Genomic DNA, 18,801 nt, shown 5'->3' with positions numbered 1-18,801 from the left:
TCCAGCAGTGATCTTGAGTAAAAGGATAAATTGCACATTAATTCTTAAGGACACATTGAAATACTAGGTTTTTGCAGAGGGATGTAGCTACAGGAATTGTATTGCATCAGTGATTTTTCATGTCCACTCTGCAGTTTTAATCAGTATTTCAATGCAAATGCATATTTCAGCCTCTAAACAGCCTTTTAAACTACTGCATGCAGTTGGAAGCATTGTTCTTAGATATAAGAACTTAGCCAAAGCAGTACTGAGTTTTCCTTCTAAAACAAAAAGGGACATTGATCAAATTATCCCACTTATGGTCCTGCTTGATGCACTACTTTATTGACTTTAGACAACAGTGTCTCAGCAGCAGTTAGCTGCAGATTGAGAAAGCAAGCAGAGTGATATATTAACTGTGATAATCATATACTGCTGCTTGCTCCCAAATAAAAGCATCTATTTCCCCCTCTCTGCTCTGCTCTAATACTAAAGTATGAGACTAACTTCCATGTAGGCGGTTGTTGGGGTTTTTTTGCCTTTTCATTTTATTGGGTTTTTTTTTTTGCTTGTTTTGCTTTCATTTTATTTTTATTCTTTTAATCATCTATTTATGATCCTATCTTTGCTACAGATTCTCACTATGGTATCAGAAGAAAGTGCAGGAGCAAAGATAGCTATTTTAGAAACTCAGTTATGCAGAAAACATCATGACATCACAAAACTTTCCCTTAGTGGAGTAGTTTAATAAAGATGCTCCTAAGTAAATTAATCTAAAAAAATTCATACTGCATTTCATAATTCTCAGTTTTATCCAATCTGAGAGGAGAGTGCATTTTCAACTTGCAACATGCCCTTTTTTCCAGACTACTTCCCAGGAAAGGTAGTATCACCTCTAAGACAGAGTTGTAACAGAACCTGCTAGAAGACAGATGAAACTGAGATCTCACTGCATTCCTTCACCCAGGAAAGGACCAGAAGGGTTTTCTCATGCATATTTACAGAGGGTTCATTCCCAGCTCATATGCTAACTACCAAAGTTCATAGCTTGGTTACAGCTTCATTCTCTCTTAGTCCTTGCTTCAAACAGGCAACTTTTTCTCTTGCTGTGACAGATGGGTTGAGATACTGCAGATCCCCCTTAACTCCATCACTGAGAGAACTGGGTGCCAGCAGGAGGGCAGGTGTCTTTGCACGAGCTGCGTGGCACTTGGGATCAGGCACAAGCACACTCTGACTCAAAATCCTGACTTGTGGAATTAGTCCACATTTACATTTTAACACAAAAAACCCAAAAAAACCCCAAAAACAAACAAAAAAAAGAGGTTTCAGATTGGTATTTACAGACTTTTCAAGAAGTCACCTGCACTGATTAAAGCCCTTGAGGTATTGCTATTTCTCACACCTCTGCTCAAAGACTGTACAATGGGCAAATGCTTTGTAATCAGTGCCCATACTTCAAGGAAGTAGAGAGGAAGTAATAAAATCTGGAATAAAAATAATCTGCTCATACTGCAATTGTATGCTTAGCTGACAATATTAAGACACTAACCACAAGGGTTAAGAACTAACAAGTTTAAAAGAGCCTTTTGACTCATATCTTAGTTATAACGAAAAGTATGATTACCTGCAAGGTTATCAATCTCTTTCTCTTGGAGCAGGCTAACAGCATCATCATCTCCTTCCAGCATAAGCTCTGTTTCTGCATTCTGATTTACCACAGCTTGACTTCGGAAAGTTTTCTTTGACTTCACTACATCCTCTTCAGTGCCTAAAAAAAAGTTACAAACGTTGTGAATTTACCTGAACAATATTTTAAATATAAAACAATGACAATCAAGTAGTAAAAAAATTACAGTATAAATCACCTTTATCAAAAAAAAGAAGGGACATTTTCTAAAACTCTACCAAGGTTTAAAAAATATGCAGTCCTGTTCTGTTTTCTGTCCTGTCCTGAATAAAATACAAACTTTTCCACAAAGAATCTCCTGTTTCTAATAATTGCTATTTACCTTGTGTTCAATGTTGTTCCATTAGTTTTCCACCTGCAACAAATTCATCTGGAGTTTCTTTTGAGTTCCTGGTGCCCTGACTCTGACCGACCTGAGAGTGCAAGCCACCTACTCTAAATAAAGAAGCTGCTTTCAGGAATCCAAAATCTCTCAGGATTTTTGTCTTTTGAGATAGGAGGGATAGGATGGTGAAGTAGGAGTTGGTTTATCTCGATACACAGATGCACAGTAGGCTATGCAGAGATTCAGAAAAGACTGAAAACAAGACAAGCGCCGTAAGGGAACTTTGGTGCGCATCTGTGTGTGTGATTTTAAGCAACACAATAAAAATGGTGGTATATGGATATGTGCCAATTTCCCAAAGGTTTTCATGGATAATACTCATTCTTCTCAACTACGGTTGGCTTTTTCTATTCAGCCTGATGGTTCCTTGTGGCAGGAGATGTAACTTACTGCATTTTGGGAATATCTTACTGGAACTTGCCAGATTTTATTCTTATGATGTAAAAAATAAGTCCCAATGTGAACAAATGGCAGAATCATAATTAGGTTTTATATCATAAATATGTTTCATGTTACTGTTGTGATCTCCTCATAGTATTTCTTTCTTAGCTGGGAAGAGGTAGTAAGTTTTATTTTCAGTACTGTGGTCTCACAGTAGCCTCGGGCAAGAAAGATTTCTATTTTTTTTTCTTAAACAGAAAACCCTGCATCTTCACCTAGGACCATACAAGATCTGGGCATCTCCACTTCTGCCAATCAAGAAATAAACCCTGTAAACTACCTCTCTTTTTTTGTAGGATAATTTGGAAATTTGCTTCCTACTAAGCTACAGAATGAGTGTGAAAATAGGCAAAACCACGCACATGTGGATTTTGTTTGTCTTCCACAATGCCTGAACTTAAACAGGATGAAAACTATTATGGCAGATGCAAAATGTTGAGGTAAAGTCCAGTAAGATTCATGGCCTCCTACTAAAACAGGACAACTAAAAGGAATATAGTAAGCAGACGGGTTAGGGCAGATAGACACATGGAATGGAACTGATGTGTCAGGCTGTTTTTTTATTACAAGCAGTTGGGAATAAGTTATGATTTTACCACCTACTCTTATAATTAGAGTCTTTTAATTAGTTTGTGCACAGGAGAGTCACACCATATAAATAAAAATGCTGGAGGCATATCTTTCTGTGGGTATGTTTACTCTGTTTGAAGATCACTGTTAACATGCCACTTCATCACAGCCTGAGATAATTCATGTTTTACATGGCCTAACATTAACCTTTTGTATACTATTGCTATTATCTCAATTGCTATTTCTGAAACTCCATTTTGAAACCCTGAAAAGGTAGAGAAACAAGTAAGCGAACCCCCATTTTTTTGCCAAGCTCAAAATTAGGGACAGCATATTTAGTCTTCTTGTTTGTTGTTGTCTCCATTAGGACCATACAGATAGTGATTAAGACAATGTGGCTGTATTTTAATACGCTGTGTCTCGCTTGTTCAGTTATTAGGCTGTGATATCACTTGCACAGGTTATTACTTAATTCAACTAACTGTAATTATTTACCCAATTTAAAACCAGATCAACTAACTAATGGTTGCAAAAGTTTTCACTATTAGTACAAGCTTTGGGACTTTTTTTCTTTTGTTTGTTTGGCTTGTATTTTTTTTTTCTTCCTTATTTATAAAAAGAAGCAAGAATGGTAGGACTTATGGAAAACCCACAAAAAAGTAATGCGCTGCAGAAGAGTTTCAGTTTCATTGTATCAGAATTGTTCTGCGTATTACATCAGTAGGTCAGGATCTTGATACACTTGTGTTTACAGCAAGGGAGTTTAGCATCATTTGACAAAAGTAGTAACTCCTCTTGTGAAGCATGTGACACTAGAGGAGACCAGGCCTGAAATGAATTAGCATGTGGAGGAAGAAAGCATCAAAACACTGTTCTCTTCCTTTTTGGTAGCTTTAATGAGTTTTGTGTAAATTTCTGAGGTTCATAAAATGTGATAATCTTCAAATTAACTAATTGAAAAGTACTAATCTGAAGAGTCAATCATTTCTTTAGTTACTGATTAATGACAATTCTGTAAAATTATTTATGCATGAAAATATATTTTTAAAATTACCAGGAAGAAAGTCCCAAGCTCCAAATTATTACTAACATTTAAAGTACATCCAAAGAACATGAAATTTAGGGTATTTTAAATCCCTTGTGATGAGTATACCAGGTTACAGAAATATTGCCAGACACAGGTGTAAGAAACATGGTAGAGTAGAAGGCAGTAAATTAGTTTGGCAAATTTGGAGCTTAGCAACAAGACAAATATATATAAAATCCATTCTGGTCTATAATATTAAAAATACATTTATTTATATGAAATATAATAAATAGTCCTTCTTTCTCTTGATGAAAAAAACCCTCTGGTTTGGCTGTTGTTAAAATTTATCACTCTGTTGAGTGCACCTTAGTTTTGCTGTACTGTACCAAACATATATCTAAATGAATGTGTATGGGACCTGGAGTTGCCCTTCAATCACTATATCCTTTATGAATTAGAGTTCCATTTATCAAAATTACAGCAAGAAGAGTAAGGTCTCACAGGGCTGTCTCATTACAAGGCTTGTAAACACTGTCCTTACAAAGAAATGGTTTAACACCTAACAAATCAAAAACTGATTGGGAATAGAATTTATTTGAGATCATCTATCTTCGGAAGACGTGCTGTACTGAGTGCACTTCGTGGCCTTTCTACCCATTCATCAAGAAATTAACAAGCTAATACCACAGACCACCAGATCTCCTTGGATCCTGAAATGTGAAATATGTTCAAAACAGATCTGTCACAGATGTTCTATTTTTATATTTCAAGACGACTTCAAAAAGGTTCTAAAACAAGAGAAACTGTCCAAATAAGAGTAAGAAGAAAAAAAACTTCTCTCTTTAAAACCAGACAACAAACTGAATAAAAAATTATATGACATAAAACTATGTCTATTATTGTTAACAGTGATATAAAAGGGAGAAATGAATAAATGAATATTTGATATTTTAGTGTGTTGGAAAAAAATCAAAACTTGGGTTTTTTTTCAAAGCTTCAGCAAAATTACTATGAAATTAAATCTATGGCCAGACATTTCATTTCCAAAATTTTAGCACACGGAGAGCCTGCATTTTAAAGACACAAAACGAAATTGTATTAAGTCTAATTAGAATATATTTCAAAGCCATTAAAACAAGAAAAAATAAAACAAAACTAGACGTCATTTCAAGAAAGCAATGTTGTGACACTGGAGGGCACAGAACTAGAATTGGCAGATGCTATCAGTTCTTGTCCTTATCAAGTTCCTTCTTAAGGGATATTTTAAGGGATAGACTTAAGAGATATACTGGGATTTGGAAAGGAGACTTGAAGTAAGCAGCTAAGTATTTCTTAAAACTACATTTTGCAAATATTTTGAAGGAAATAAGTCACTCAGATTGCACTGAAGGCCAGCTGAAGTTGGTGACTTGCTTTCTTGAATCTTAAAGGCTCTGTCTTAAACATATTTCAAGAGAATGTATGTACAGGACTAGATAAGCTGTTAAAAATTCCCTCTTTCATTACACCTGTTTTAATCTTGATTATTTTTGTAAATGTGCATGTTACAAACTGTTTTTCTACAGCAACTTCAGGATAACTGAAAACAGCTCACCTTTAAAAGAAATCAAAGAAACCAACCACCACTCCTGTACAAAACCTCAGTATCTATGGGTGCATATTTTTTATGTCTGAAAGATTGTATGAGCTGCCCAGTGAATTTGTTCAGTATTGCCAAGAATGTACTAATCTCTCTTCTAGTAGCATTACTTTTCTTTAAACAGAAACTATAAAGCAGTCAAAAAAACCCTCTAAAAGAACCACAAAAACCATTACCAGAACCCCTCAAAACCTAATAATTTCCCTAATAAGAACAGGATAATCTCATGTTAATTTTCAGCTACAGCCTCTAGAAGTATTTAATATAGGCAATACTTCATGAAACAGGGGCAGGTGGGGTTGGTTTTTTTATTATGTTATCTGAATTTTTGAGTCTCTATTTTCAACTAAATCAATGAATTCCCTATTGGGTTCTGTAGGTCACAACAGGTTCTAGGGATTCAATCTACATTTCAAAGACTCTGTAAGGGTCAAGATCCACAAAAACTGTCCGTAAATAAAATTTTAAAATTAGCAGTACAAACACACTGTATTATTGATTAAATTTATATTTATGTACATATTTCATTAGACATTAAACTAATTATTATGATTCAGTTAAACACAGCAAGGGAGTTTCCAGTTCTCTCTTCTATCCATTTACTATATATCCAAATATAGTGCTTTATATTTACCTCCTTTCTGCATTTAGTAAAAAATGAGGTTAAAAATATGGTTATTTTTAAGAAAAGTTTGCTTGGTAATACCGTAGCCAACAAAAGGAAACTACTGCTTCTTATAAAGTTGTTTCCATAGTTTACTTCAACGAATTACCGATAAGGCAATTTATGTAGTGAGTGCTCTTTGATCTTTGAAGAGAGATGGCAGAATGGAAAGTTAACCTCATTTTAATGTTACCTAAATATACTGACAGGAAATTCTAATGTTTCCAAACATCTGGAAATCTGCTTCATGGGATGGTGTTCTTCTTTTCTATAAGAAACCTTTTTCATATACTGTCTTCTACAGTTTTATGTGGCTTCTAAAGGAGCATTTGACATAAGTAAAGTCTGTTCTCTTTACAGTAAAATGCTGCATTTAATTAAAAACTCTCTTTTATAGTGGCTAAAGTAGAGTTTTTGTGAAGCTTAGCTCTCCTCAGAAAGTTTTAAGGGTAAACTTACTTTTTACTCCTTACAGATCTAACAGTATGTTTTGCTCTCTAGAACACTGATTTTCTTGCTGAATTTTCATCACATAAGGTGGTTTCCACTACTTTACTAAATAAAGGAATTCAGAATCAGTTCCTCACAGGAGGCTACCTGACAGTTCATGATGTGAACCATGAAATTGTATCACAGGTGAAATATAATTTATCAACCGAGTTTGAAAGAACAAAGCTTTTTCTTGAGAGAGAGTCTTTTCTTGCACAAACCGACTTTTACAGGAAGAACCAAGCTTGTCTATGGACAAAATTAAAATATACCACTATTTTCTACATTTTTTGTTCCTTCAATATTAATAATAGTTGAAAATACTTAGAAAAAAGATTTGCTTGATAATCTTCCTGCTTTATATATTCTAGCAGTTGAAACCCCTGCTTTCATTGCTAATCTTCAGTAACTCGATTAGGCACCGGTACCCTCACAGCAGTCACAGTTATGGAGAGCAGCTGCCTGCTGTAAACTGACCTCTACAAAACCCAGTAAGATTAAATCATCGACATGGTGACCACTCTATCTCAGCCTTGTATCTTTCCACAGGACTTCCACAGCCAGCCTTCCTTGGGCTGCACTCACTCCATGGGAAACGTGCAGCGGCTATCCCTGGGCCTGCTCTAGAGACTGAATTTTTGGCTTTGCATAGCAGCCCAGTGCTGGCATATCACAGCCAACTCCAATAAGCTGTCCCCACCTGTGTCTGTTGGGGTTGCTATTTAAATTGCAATGTGTTTCTGGAACTGGCAGCTTTGACTGGCATATAATTTAGTTTCCCCAGAGAAACAGAGAAGTGACTGTTGATAAAGGAAGGCTGGTTTTCATAGATTTAATAAAAACCAGAGAAATCTAAATCACATTCTCATTATTAAGGATCTTTGAAGAAATGAGGAAGAAAAACTATGAAAATTGCATAGAAATTAAAAATTGCATATATTTGTATTGGAAATTACTTCCACCAAAAGTAAAACCAAATCACATTTTTGTTTTCTATAACTGATAAATACCTGAAAATTTAATCATAGACATTCCATGCATTTTTCTCCAATTTTTACACCTAATATCTGACCAAATGATCTTGTTCATATAAGTAATTTGTAAATAAATGCTTAACTGCTTTATATGTTTTCCTTTATCATATTCTCAGATATTTTACATTGCAAAACAAGACTGGCACAGACTATGCCAATGAGGAGACTGAGAATACAGGCAAGGCCAAAATAAACATGTTTCTCAGATGAGGCTGAGGGCTTTTTAAACAATAAATACTTGTAGTCAAAGTGTTGTATATTAATAAAAAGGGTCCCACATAAAAATAAAGATGAAAGTACCATGTTGGGCACTCAATATTTTTTGGTTCACAGATAGGAAAACTGAGATTCAGAATGGTCATGAAATTAATTTTCAGAAGTTGTCAAGATTGTCCTTATATGTATTTGAGATTTCAGGATTTCTGAGCATACGAGAAGGGATCCTGCACTGATTCAGCACTGACCATGAGCAGCCAGCAGGACACAGAGTCAGATATTCCCAGTCCAGCAAATGTTCCAATGAATTTCAGGCTCCTGAAAGGCAGTCCCTATTCTGACTGGAACCAGAGGAAGTCCCTCTAATGGGAACTAACAACAGTCAAATGTTTATATTTGGATTAAGATGTAGTTTGCCACTGTAACTTGTACACAGAGAAATGGATTCATATTTCATGACTGACAACCTTTACAAATCCCTGATAGTTTGAAGGGCAGCATTTTGGCATATACTGTAGTTTGATAAATTGCAGAAAGAAACCAAATTCTGCTGTGGATAATTTCAACAGGCAAAGATGACACACAAGAAGAATAATTAAGAGCAATAAAATTTTCCTAGGTGTGTTTTTAGCCATTTTAAAAAAATTACAGTAATAGCTGAGAGGAAAATATCTACATCACACCAACAGTTATTGCTCAGTGGAAAGGACATCAAGGACACTTGCAAGTAAGAGAATTGGATCAATATTAACGCGATTTTCATTTCATGCTTCCCCAACTCCAGTAAGCTGACAATATACTCTGATTATGTGAGCTGCCTCTGAGTAACACAGAAAAGGTTATTAGAGCAAGAGGTGGAAATGGAATGCACTTTTTATATTGACAGGTCTGCTAATAGAGTGTACTGATTTTCAAAGCCATGCAATGTGTTTTCACAATTTGGTTTTGACAGCAAAAAGGAATTTCACTTATCCTTAATTCAAAATATTCACATGTAAGCAAAGGTTCCTTAAGACAGGCCACTGAAAAGGGTACCCAAACTATTCCAATAGAAAAATTTAATTAATAAGCCAAGCAACAAAAGGTGATTGAATTTCAATATGTATGATATGATAATGAAATAATGAAATAAATTTGCTAAAGAAGGCACTCTATGCTTTTGACATAGCGTCTGATAAAACCTTTTTAAGATGACATAAAAGTGAAAAATATGTCTATGTCACGTCTTAACATTCCGGCCTGGATTATGTCTGGAAAGTTTTAGAGTAGTTCCTAAGCACACATTCTCCAGGAAAAAACATATTCTGACTATCTGCTTGCAGACCCTAAAGCCAGGATCAGTGTTGTCAGACTTCTAAACTGGCACACTCCATACTGAGGAATTGCATCAGACATAAGCTGGCCTTCATTTTGCTTCCTGTTCACAAGAAAAAAATTCTAATTGAAAAGGCTAGCAATGATAAAGCCCTGGAAAGAAATGAAATGCTCTTTGGAAATACAAACACTTGATAATGTAGTGACATGTAAGAAATGGCATGGCATTTCATGAAATTCCATGAAAAAAAAGCGGCAACCCTCTCTATGATGGGGGTTTGGAACAACGTTATCTTTAAGATCCCTTTCTACTCAAGCCATTCTATGATTCTATGAAATGTGATCTTACCTCCCAAACTGTTAATTTCCACCAAACATAATAATAAAAAATAAAAATAAAAATAGAAATAATGATAATAATATTAATAATAATAAACACCAAACCAGGGTATTCTACCCCAGCATTTCTAACCCTTACCTAACATTTAAGAATTAGAGTCTCCGAACCATGGGACTGGTCCAAACCTAAATAGTTTTAAAAAGAAAATGCATACTACACATCTGCAATTTTTAGAATTCTCCCTTTCTGTGACCATGAGTGATGATGTCTTTACTAGAAGGCAATTTTGCCCCTCATCACTTAAATTTTGGTCTCAGATCCAAAAGCATTGGCTCTTTGGAAACAGCCATTGTACACAGACATAATAGGACAGCTAAAAAGTTCATTTTTTAGTGCAGGTAATGAAGGTGTAGGAAGTAAGTTTAAAGTTTTTTTTATAGTAGCTATTGTAATTCCAGTAGTTATGTAACCATTTTAATTTCTATCAAGACTACTTATTTACAGAAGACAGCCTCAACAGCTCATGATCAGTGCTTTGAGAGACCCATTTGCCAACACATCTGAAATTACTTTATCTTTCTGGAATGGCAATCTTTTCAAGTGAAACTCTTCTCTTCTGAGACACACAGAAGAACCATCTTAGGCAGTCTTTACACAGACAAAATCTCCTAAACGTGACATAATGTCACCTAACATAAAGTTTCTTAAAAGGACTGTCAATGTTATATATAAATAATAAATTTGTCAATATAAAAATATCATTAGAACATCTAGATTTACTTTCTAGATTTACTTTGTGCAGCCTTTTGCTGTACAGTTCCTACTGGTTCAGTGTGCTGCACTGTGGTTTTTATCTGTACAAATTCAATTTTATCCTCAAGTAGATCACCACATCTTCAGAACTGGTTTACATATTTTCATGTCAGCAGCTAAAGTAACTGGTGAGAAGAATTGCTTCTATTTCAGCATAGATCAATGCCTATAGGAACACCAGACAAAGGGCAGGACCCACAGGATATGCTTCATCATGGCTCTAACATTGGGATATTTGTGTTTAAATCCTAGAGCTGCTAAGGGACTACACTCTAGTAGCAGCAGAAAGCACTTCTGTTTGGGCCAGGCTTTTGTAAATACATAAGCTCCTCCAAGCTAGAAATTATCTAGCAATAGTAGTTACCTATCAAAGTTATCTACCCAGATAGCAATTTTTTATCAAATGAAAATCAAAGCTTTGCTACTTCCTTGATTTGGAACAGAATTTTACTCTACACTTTTTGTGTTTGTTTGTTGTTTTTTTTATTTTTTCAGAATTACCACTTATTTTAAAATTTTTATTTTAAACAAAAATATCCTCAGTTATAGAACATCTTTTTTCATGCAAACCAGCAGATGAAAAGTGGAAGAGTACACAAGACATCAGAGATAAAGCAGATTCTGAGGGTCTATCACTAAAACGGCTCAATGAGGTAATTGAAATGGGTGAACAGCAATCACTGTCCCAGGTAGAAGGCCTGAGTGTGTATTAAGGAGAGCTAACCCACAAAAATCTTAGCATCAGTAAGCAGTAAAGAAAAAAGGAGACAAGTATTTTATTTCACCTTCCATTAAGCTGGCATGTGGGGTTTGTGACTTCTTTCATTCTGCTTCACAAATATTACAAGAAACCACAAATCTTGCATGCAACTGCAGAGATACTTGCAAAATTTCTATGCTTATGTTAAATTTGAGAGCACTAGCAACATTATTTTCCATTTAGATGAGAGCTGAGATGCTATTTAGACAATGTGATCAGCTTTTTAAGGGCATAGGATTGAATGATTCGTGCTATACAGCAAAAGAGACACTAGAAAACCACTTTTTTGAGTATTATGCACAGTTCTTTCAGCTGTGAAAGTATATCTATTGTAGATGGTGTTCAGGGTGTTACACAAGCACATTAGGAGATGTACTCTTTAGGCACACTGTAAGGATAAGAAAAAAGTCATGTCATGATGTAATGCACATGATATGAAAAAGAAAATTAAACAACTGGAAACATGCATAAGATACTGGCTGATAGAATTCTTAACATGGGGTTTTCCTTATCATGCTGGTTAGTAGTGTATTCGAGAACTTTTCCATAAAATGTATTTGATACAGTTCTTTCACAAGGTGCTTCCTCATCCCTGCCTGTAACTTGCATCACACTGAAACTCACAAGAAAATCCAGTTTATTTCGTTACACTGGTACTTTTTGTGTGTATTTCTTAGTTAACACTATAAAATAATGAAACACACAAAATAATTGGCATTGAAGAATTCCTCTGCTTGTAAGGATATGGAATAGCCATTGCACATATACTTAAATCTTCGTTTCTTGTATACAAATCTTATTCTTTACATAAAGTGTCTACAAGAATTCTCATGTGATATAATAGAAATAGATTTTATGTGATAAATGTTAAGTATTGCAATGTAAAAACATGAGTAAAAATACTTAGGCATCTTAAAATATATATTGTCTCTGAAAGTGAATTCCTTTATTTTCAAAACCTATACATACCCGTTTCCTTTTCTGGAAAGACAGGGAATCACCTATACTGAAGAGATTCCCACTATCTTCTTCTGTTGATTTAACCCTTGCAGGTAGCCCAGAGGCTCACAAAAACCTAAGCCCATTGCCTGAAAGCCTGTCATGTCTCCTATTGACTGTCAGAAGGAGCGTGACAGTAAAATCTTTTTAAATCCACGGTATGATCTCCTAATTATAGGCTGCAAAGGTTGGAGCACTGTTGAAATAATGTCCCTCCATTCCAGCCATGTGCTTGGCATGCTGTCCTAGCCAAGTCTTCAGAAAACACAAATGATATATATTTCCACTTACATACAAAGTGGAGAATGGAATCCTGCAGTGAAGAAGATATCAAGAATAAGAAGAGTGGAGAAAATTTAGAAAAGGAATATTTTGTGGTTTTAACTATGGCCAAAGAAGATTATTTTAAAGTGCTGTTACTCCTTAATACAGAGTTTTAAAGCACAGAAAATAGGAGATTAGAAAAGCACGTGTTAAAACCTGAGTCCCAAGACCTACATTCACTCAGCTTTGAAGGACTCTGAAGGACTATTATTAGACTTTCACTGACAGAATATTCTTCTGAAATGTTTCTGTGAGATTCACTGAATATTCATGGGTCAAGAACTTCTATTTCTTTGTCAAATAGGTATAGAAATGAATAAACAGAACAAATACATTGTTCACAAGGGTTTGAAAACATTTCCCATCATAGCAATTTACTGGGTTTAGTAAATAATTTACTTTCATTTGGCAGAACAGACAGATATTGTGCATTCTTTCTACACGAAAATTTAACTGTAGAAGGGAGAAAAATGCAGCTAGAATTCTAAGACTGACAATGGTTGCAATTTTCAGATCTTAGGAATGGTTTAGCAGGCCAATTTCATTACTTCAAAAACATTCTGGGGTCATATACTTTCAGATGAAGAAAGAGGTAGTTATGTTAACTGCTGGTAAAAAGTCAGCAAGTTCTGCAGTGAAGTCTATTAGCTCAGACCTATAACAGCAGCTAAAACCCAGGTCATGCCAGATAACCTAAAAATCTCAGAGGAAAGGCATTTGAAACCCAGCATGGAGGTTTTGAGAGAAAAGTTTTCATATCCTACTTAGCTCTGTGAAAAACTTGAATTTGAGTCAAGAGAGAGATTCCGACATTCAAGAGTTGAGGAAATAATTAGAAAAAAATGACTGCACCTAAACCATTATAAAGCTGCAATAAAAATTCCTATGCTAGAAATAACATACAACAGGCAGAAGATATTTAGACTGCAAAGTACTGATAGGATGCAATTGCAACTCATTTCCATGACCTAGTCAGAGAGCAGAAACTCAGACACTGAGTGCTCAGTACAACTCAACACAGCAGTGTTCAGTACTGTACCTAAGCAAATTCCATTACCATTTACATCTAGAAGGTGCCTTTCATTACATTACAGTGGGCTATAAGAAAAAGGATCACCATAACAGTAGATATATTTAATGAGAACATATTTATGATTGGGGGAGTGGGGTGGCAAATGTTATAAAGAAGACCAAGTTAAATCTAGTATTTTAGATTAGATTATTATCACTATTAAGATTTTGCTTTGCAGATCCTTCTATTAGTACCTAACGTAAGCTTTTTTCTAGACTTTCTTTAGACAAAACTGTGTCTTGCAATTACCATATAAAATATTAAGAGGATGTAATTATCATGTAATATTGTCCCTAAAATCCTGTGAGGATGAAATATTTGGAAGTTTATTTGGAGAAGCAGTGGATGGCACTGTTGGGCTACAATTATAAGGCCATAGATGGAAATCTTAAATTGTTGTGCTTAAAAAAAAGACAGATTATTGTGACTCCTTCAGGCACACGGTTCAGATATAAACTCATTCAGAGTACACCAGAGATTTCACAATCAATGCAGAAGTTAGTTCATGTACTGAAAGGAAGTTTTGTAATAGGAGAAGTATCATTTTAGGTGCTTCAATTGAAGCAGAAATGTTCACATGCTTGTCTCACATGGCAGCATGACGCCATTAAGACTGAAGAGCAAAGAGGACTTGGCACATAGAAGCATTGGTATGGGTTAATTTAATGACTGTATACATGTTCAAAAATGCTCACCACTGAACATCGTGTATGTGTGTTTTTCTGCCCATAAAGTCAGTTCTATTTCTTAAAACTGCTTACAATTAATGGTCATCTTGTGTTTACTTACAGACTAAAATTAAGTGTGCATGAATGGGGTGAGGGAACAAGGTTTCTTTTTTGTAAAGGGCTTTCATTCTTCAGTTGCTCTTATGTATTCTTACTTAAGGCATTACTTAAAAAATACCACTTTGGGAAATTATCTTAGATAAGGATCACACTCTATTTTCCCAGAGCAACGTATTTTACTATATTGTGGGGGTGTGTGTGACTTATTTTCAGGATAGTGTGTTAACTAAGGGGGAAAAAAAAGACAAAAATATTGTCCTGGTGTATGCAGCCACAAAAAACTCAATTTCAGTAGTAATAACTATTATACTGAACATGAGTAAATTGATATTAGAAGCATTTTATACCTGCTCCCATCTTCATTAATGATGAGGCAAAGTTCCCTCAGCAAGTTTGCACATGACAAGAAACTGGGAGGAGTGACTGATATGCCAGAGGGACCTCAGCAGACTGGAGAAGTGGGCTGACAGGAACCTCATGAAGTTCAACAAGAAGTGCTAAGTCCTGCTTCTGGGGAGGAACAAGCCCAAGGACATGCTGAGAGTCACCCAGCTGGAAAGCAGCTCTGCGAAAATGGAGCTGGGGCTCCTGAGGGACACCAGGTTGAACATGAGCTGGCAGTGTGCCCTTGCAGCAATGCGGTGACACTGTTTGTGCCATAATTATGCCTCTCCTGGTGGGAGAGATCTTTGAAGTCCTTGCTAGGAGTTCCAGAGACAAGCGGGACTCTCAGCCTTCGCTGCTTCTAGATAGTTGTTTATTAAGTCTTATCAGAGAAAAAGAGTCACTAGCGTGATCCAGACATAGCACAAAGCAGAGAAGGCAGGAGAAAGCCCCATTATCAAGATTAAACGGCCCTTTTAAAGGTAAATCAACCAATGGTTACTAAAAATGTACATTATTTTTACTTTTCTACCAATTATTTAGTAATACAGCCAGGAACTGCGGAATTCTTTGTCCAATCATCCCAAACTACTTTTGCTGCAGAATATGGAGTAGTCAAAGAAGAAGGTTTGGAGAACAACAGCAATCCTCCATTTTGATGTTTTTTGTTTTTATCTATTTATTACATTAACAAACCCAAAACCTCTAAATTTTTCACCCTGTGACAATCTTACATAGTTGTCTATCACCTAATTTACATGTGTTTCTAGTTCTTCTCTAAGAGTAGGCAGTTTTTTCCACGGACAGAGGTCAAAAGCTGTGTTGTTCAGGGGGGTAAAATTCTTCAAAACAGGCAGAGAAATATTCTCTGCACTTTGGGTTCACACAATGGGGAATGTTATCCTGGTCTGCATGAGGCAGAGTATTGCCAGTAGATTGGGGAAGGTAATCCTTCTCCTCTGCTAAGCCTTGGTGAGGTCACACCTGGATTTCTGCATCCAGTTCTGGGCTCCCCAGTAGAAGAGAGACAAAGATATTCTTTTACATTTACTACTAAATCGATCCAGATATTCTGTAGATAGTCTTTCTTTGTCTTGAGGAGAGAAGACTCAAGGGGGCCACATAGTTGTGTATAAATACTTTTTGGTTTTCAGTATTTCCAAGGATGGAGACCACACAACATCTCTGGACAATCTGTCCATTGTTTGACCACCACGACAGTAAAAACTAGTTTGTTCCTGTTACTGGCAACCAGAAGATGTCTGGATCATTTTAGAAGTAAAAGTAAATGTAAAAGAGCCAAACAAAAGGATCTATAAAACTCAACCTTGACAACAAAACTATTCATACAGATATAAAAAAGCAATATTTCATAGACAAAAGTGAAAGCATAATTTGATCTTTAATCTCTCACATGGTACATATGCAATGCTTTCACTGTCGATACACCTAGGAAAGTAACTGGGTTTTATGCCCCTAGTTGGCCTGCTAGCAAAACTCTGATAAGTAATGATTCACTATCAGTTGTCTTCAACTTGCTTTCAGTTTTGAATCAGTTACTGAAAAAAATACGTTTTCTTACGGTTGGTTCGGAAATCAGTGTTGTTGAAACTGTTCCGGAAACACACAGGGCATTTTCAACATGCACAGAAAAAAAGATAAGGTATAGGATAATGACATCTGAGAACTTTATGAAGCTGAGAAAAAGGTAAATCAACTCTTTTAGATATATATGATTTATACAGTAACTTTGACAGGCAGTCTTGAATTTGTTGCAAAAATGATAGTATTTTCACCAACAAAAGACACCTTTACGTTTTTAGCAATGTCATTAGTGTCAACAACCTAACATATCAAAGTATAGAACCTGAAATGTGGGATGGAAATGAAGAGTAGCTTTTAGGTGCACATTCAGACTTCCTAGAATAAGGCACTGATTTTACAGCAAAGCTTCTGGACAGAGATGATGAAATTGAGCATCTCCAGTTCATGGGACATTCTGATTTCTTCAAATGTCTTATCAATTGAAAAGGTCAGGTAAGTTTGTTTGCAAAACACTGGCCTATCTTTCTAGAACATTTGGTGCGTACATTCTTACCAATTTCTCTGGACACACCTCCCTCTATCTTGTTCTAAAACTGTCTGCAGAAGGCAGGGAGCCCAGCAGTTCATGAGATGGAACTCAGGAGCTGTGGAAATCAACTGCTTTGGACTTTTCAGCACTGTGGGGTTGCTCTAGAGCTAGAGTTTCTGAAATTTCATCTTGGGGTATTTCTCTAACATTGAGGACCCTGAAAGAATTGAATCTTCCTTTAGGGTCTCTGAGACAACCAGATGCCCCATTCTGAAGACAGTCCCTTGTTTGAGAATGAGTTCTCATGGATTTCAGACCCTCATTTTCATAGCAGGAACCCACACAGCCTTGCTTCTACAGCAGTGCTTGCTTGAAGCTAAATACTCTGGTCCTTCAGCAGCCTGAAGGAGTCCTTCTTGCCATTCTCTGAAGGTCCATCAAAATTCATCTGCTCTCATGAAAACAGATTTCAGATTAGATCATTCCAGATTTCCAAACCTGATGCTTCTAAAGTGTGTTTGTGTAATGAAAATTTATTTCTAGTGATGAGCAAACACAGTATTTGGTGAAACTTAGAGCACTAATGACAAGTGCCAGAAGGAGCCATACACAGCCTGCTTCAGCTAGAACTGCCCTTGAAGCAAGGTTGCTAATTAGATATCCACACATATGCAAGTTCAAAAGCCATATGCGGCTGTATCGCACATTTAAGACATATCTGTGGCTTTGTTTCAAAACCTGAACGTATTACATTATGAAGGTATTTTTCTTTTTTTTTCTTTTTCTTTTCTTTTTCATTCTAAGCATTTAGGAACTGTCACACTAATCAGCTTAGCATGCTAAATATTCTTGAGCATATACCCTAGATATATTTGACCAGCTTACACACACATATGTTTAGAATGTGGGCACTGAGTTCATGCTCATTTACTCCAGTGTAGACTAGAAAATGTGGCCTTTCTTGTACTCCCTCTATGTACAAGTTGTTTGTGGGCCACAGTTTTTAAAGGCTGAAGGACCAAATCTTAATAAAGTAACTGTTTTATTCTTAAGTTGACCTTTGTGGACCAGTATTCTGTCTCACTAGCAGGGTGGTATAGTAGTGTCTTATCTATGCTAATCTCCAATGACTGTAAACTGCTAAGGTGATTAACTAGAAGAGACAGTTCTTTCACCACATGTACAGAATCTCTGTGAATTGGGTCATATCTGCATATTTCACGTATCTATCATAGTAGAATTTGGAGAAGAAAAGTAGGGTGTATAATCATTTATATAATCTTTTCTTTCTTCTTTCTTTCTTTTCAGTAACAATTTACTTATTTACATTGAAATTCCATCTAAACTTAGAATAAGAACTGTTTAAGTTATTGACATTATAAAATTAAAACTCTACTGAAAGTTCCAGGCAATTCAAATTCTATTACTGCTTGCACTTCAATACTGCAGTAAGTAGCATCCCTCCAACTACACAAAAGGGAGAAATGAATCTGTATTTTGAATCAAGTAAGAATTTAACTAAAACAAAAGGGCACAGCAGATACAATGCTGAACTAATTATGTTTGCATTTTAAATCTGGATATGAAAGTAATTTTAACAGATTACAAACAAATCCAGTGCCTAATATCAAAATCTTAGAAATGGAGGAGACTAATCCAGAAGGAAAAATTCTCTAGACAATCTCCTGTAAATGCTGCTAGGACTGAGATGCAGTCTCAAAGGACAGCTAAGTATATAGCCATAGGAATATGTCATAGTTTTTCACACAGTTTTATATTAGCATAAAAATATGTTATAA

At 35.7% G+C, this 18,801-nt stretch overlaps 1 protein-coding gene across 7 annotated transcripts in view; it reads right to left on the bottom strand.

The window, feature by feature from the left end:
- Positions 1 to 18,801, bottom strand: part of NBEA (neurobeachin) — a 467,670-nt gene that overhangs the window by 162,642 nt on the left and 286,227 nt on the right. For all 7 annotated transcript variants that reach the window (XM_039566467.1, XM_039566482.1, XM_039566485.1 and 4 more), the window contains one exon: positions 1,607 to 1,750. In XM_039566467.1, coding sequence (XP_039422401.1) covers positions 1,607 to 1,750 — 144 coding nt within the window. The remainder of the gene's footprint in view (positions 1 to 1,606; positions 1,751 to 18,801) is intronic.

Source organism: Corvus cornix, chromosome 1 (assembly GCF_000738735.6).
Source record: "Corvus cornix cornix isolate S_Up_H32 chromosome 1, ASM73873v5, whole genome shotgun sequence".
Classification (NCBI taxonomy): domain Eukaryota; kingdom Metazoa; phylum Chordata; class Aves; order Passeriformes; family Corvidae; genus Corvus; species Corvus cornix.
This window is presented reverse-complemented; position numbering and strand designations above follow the sequence as displayed.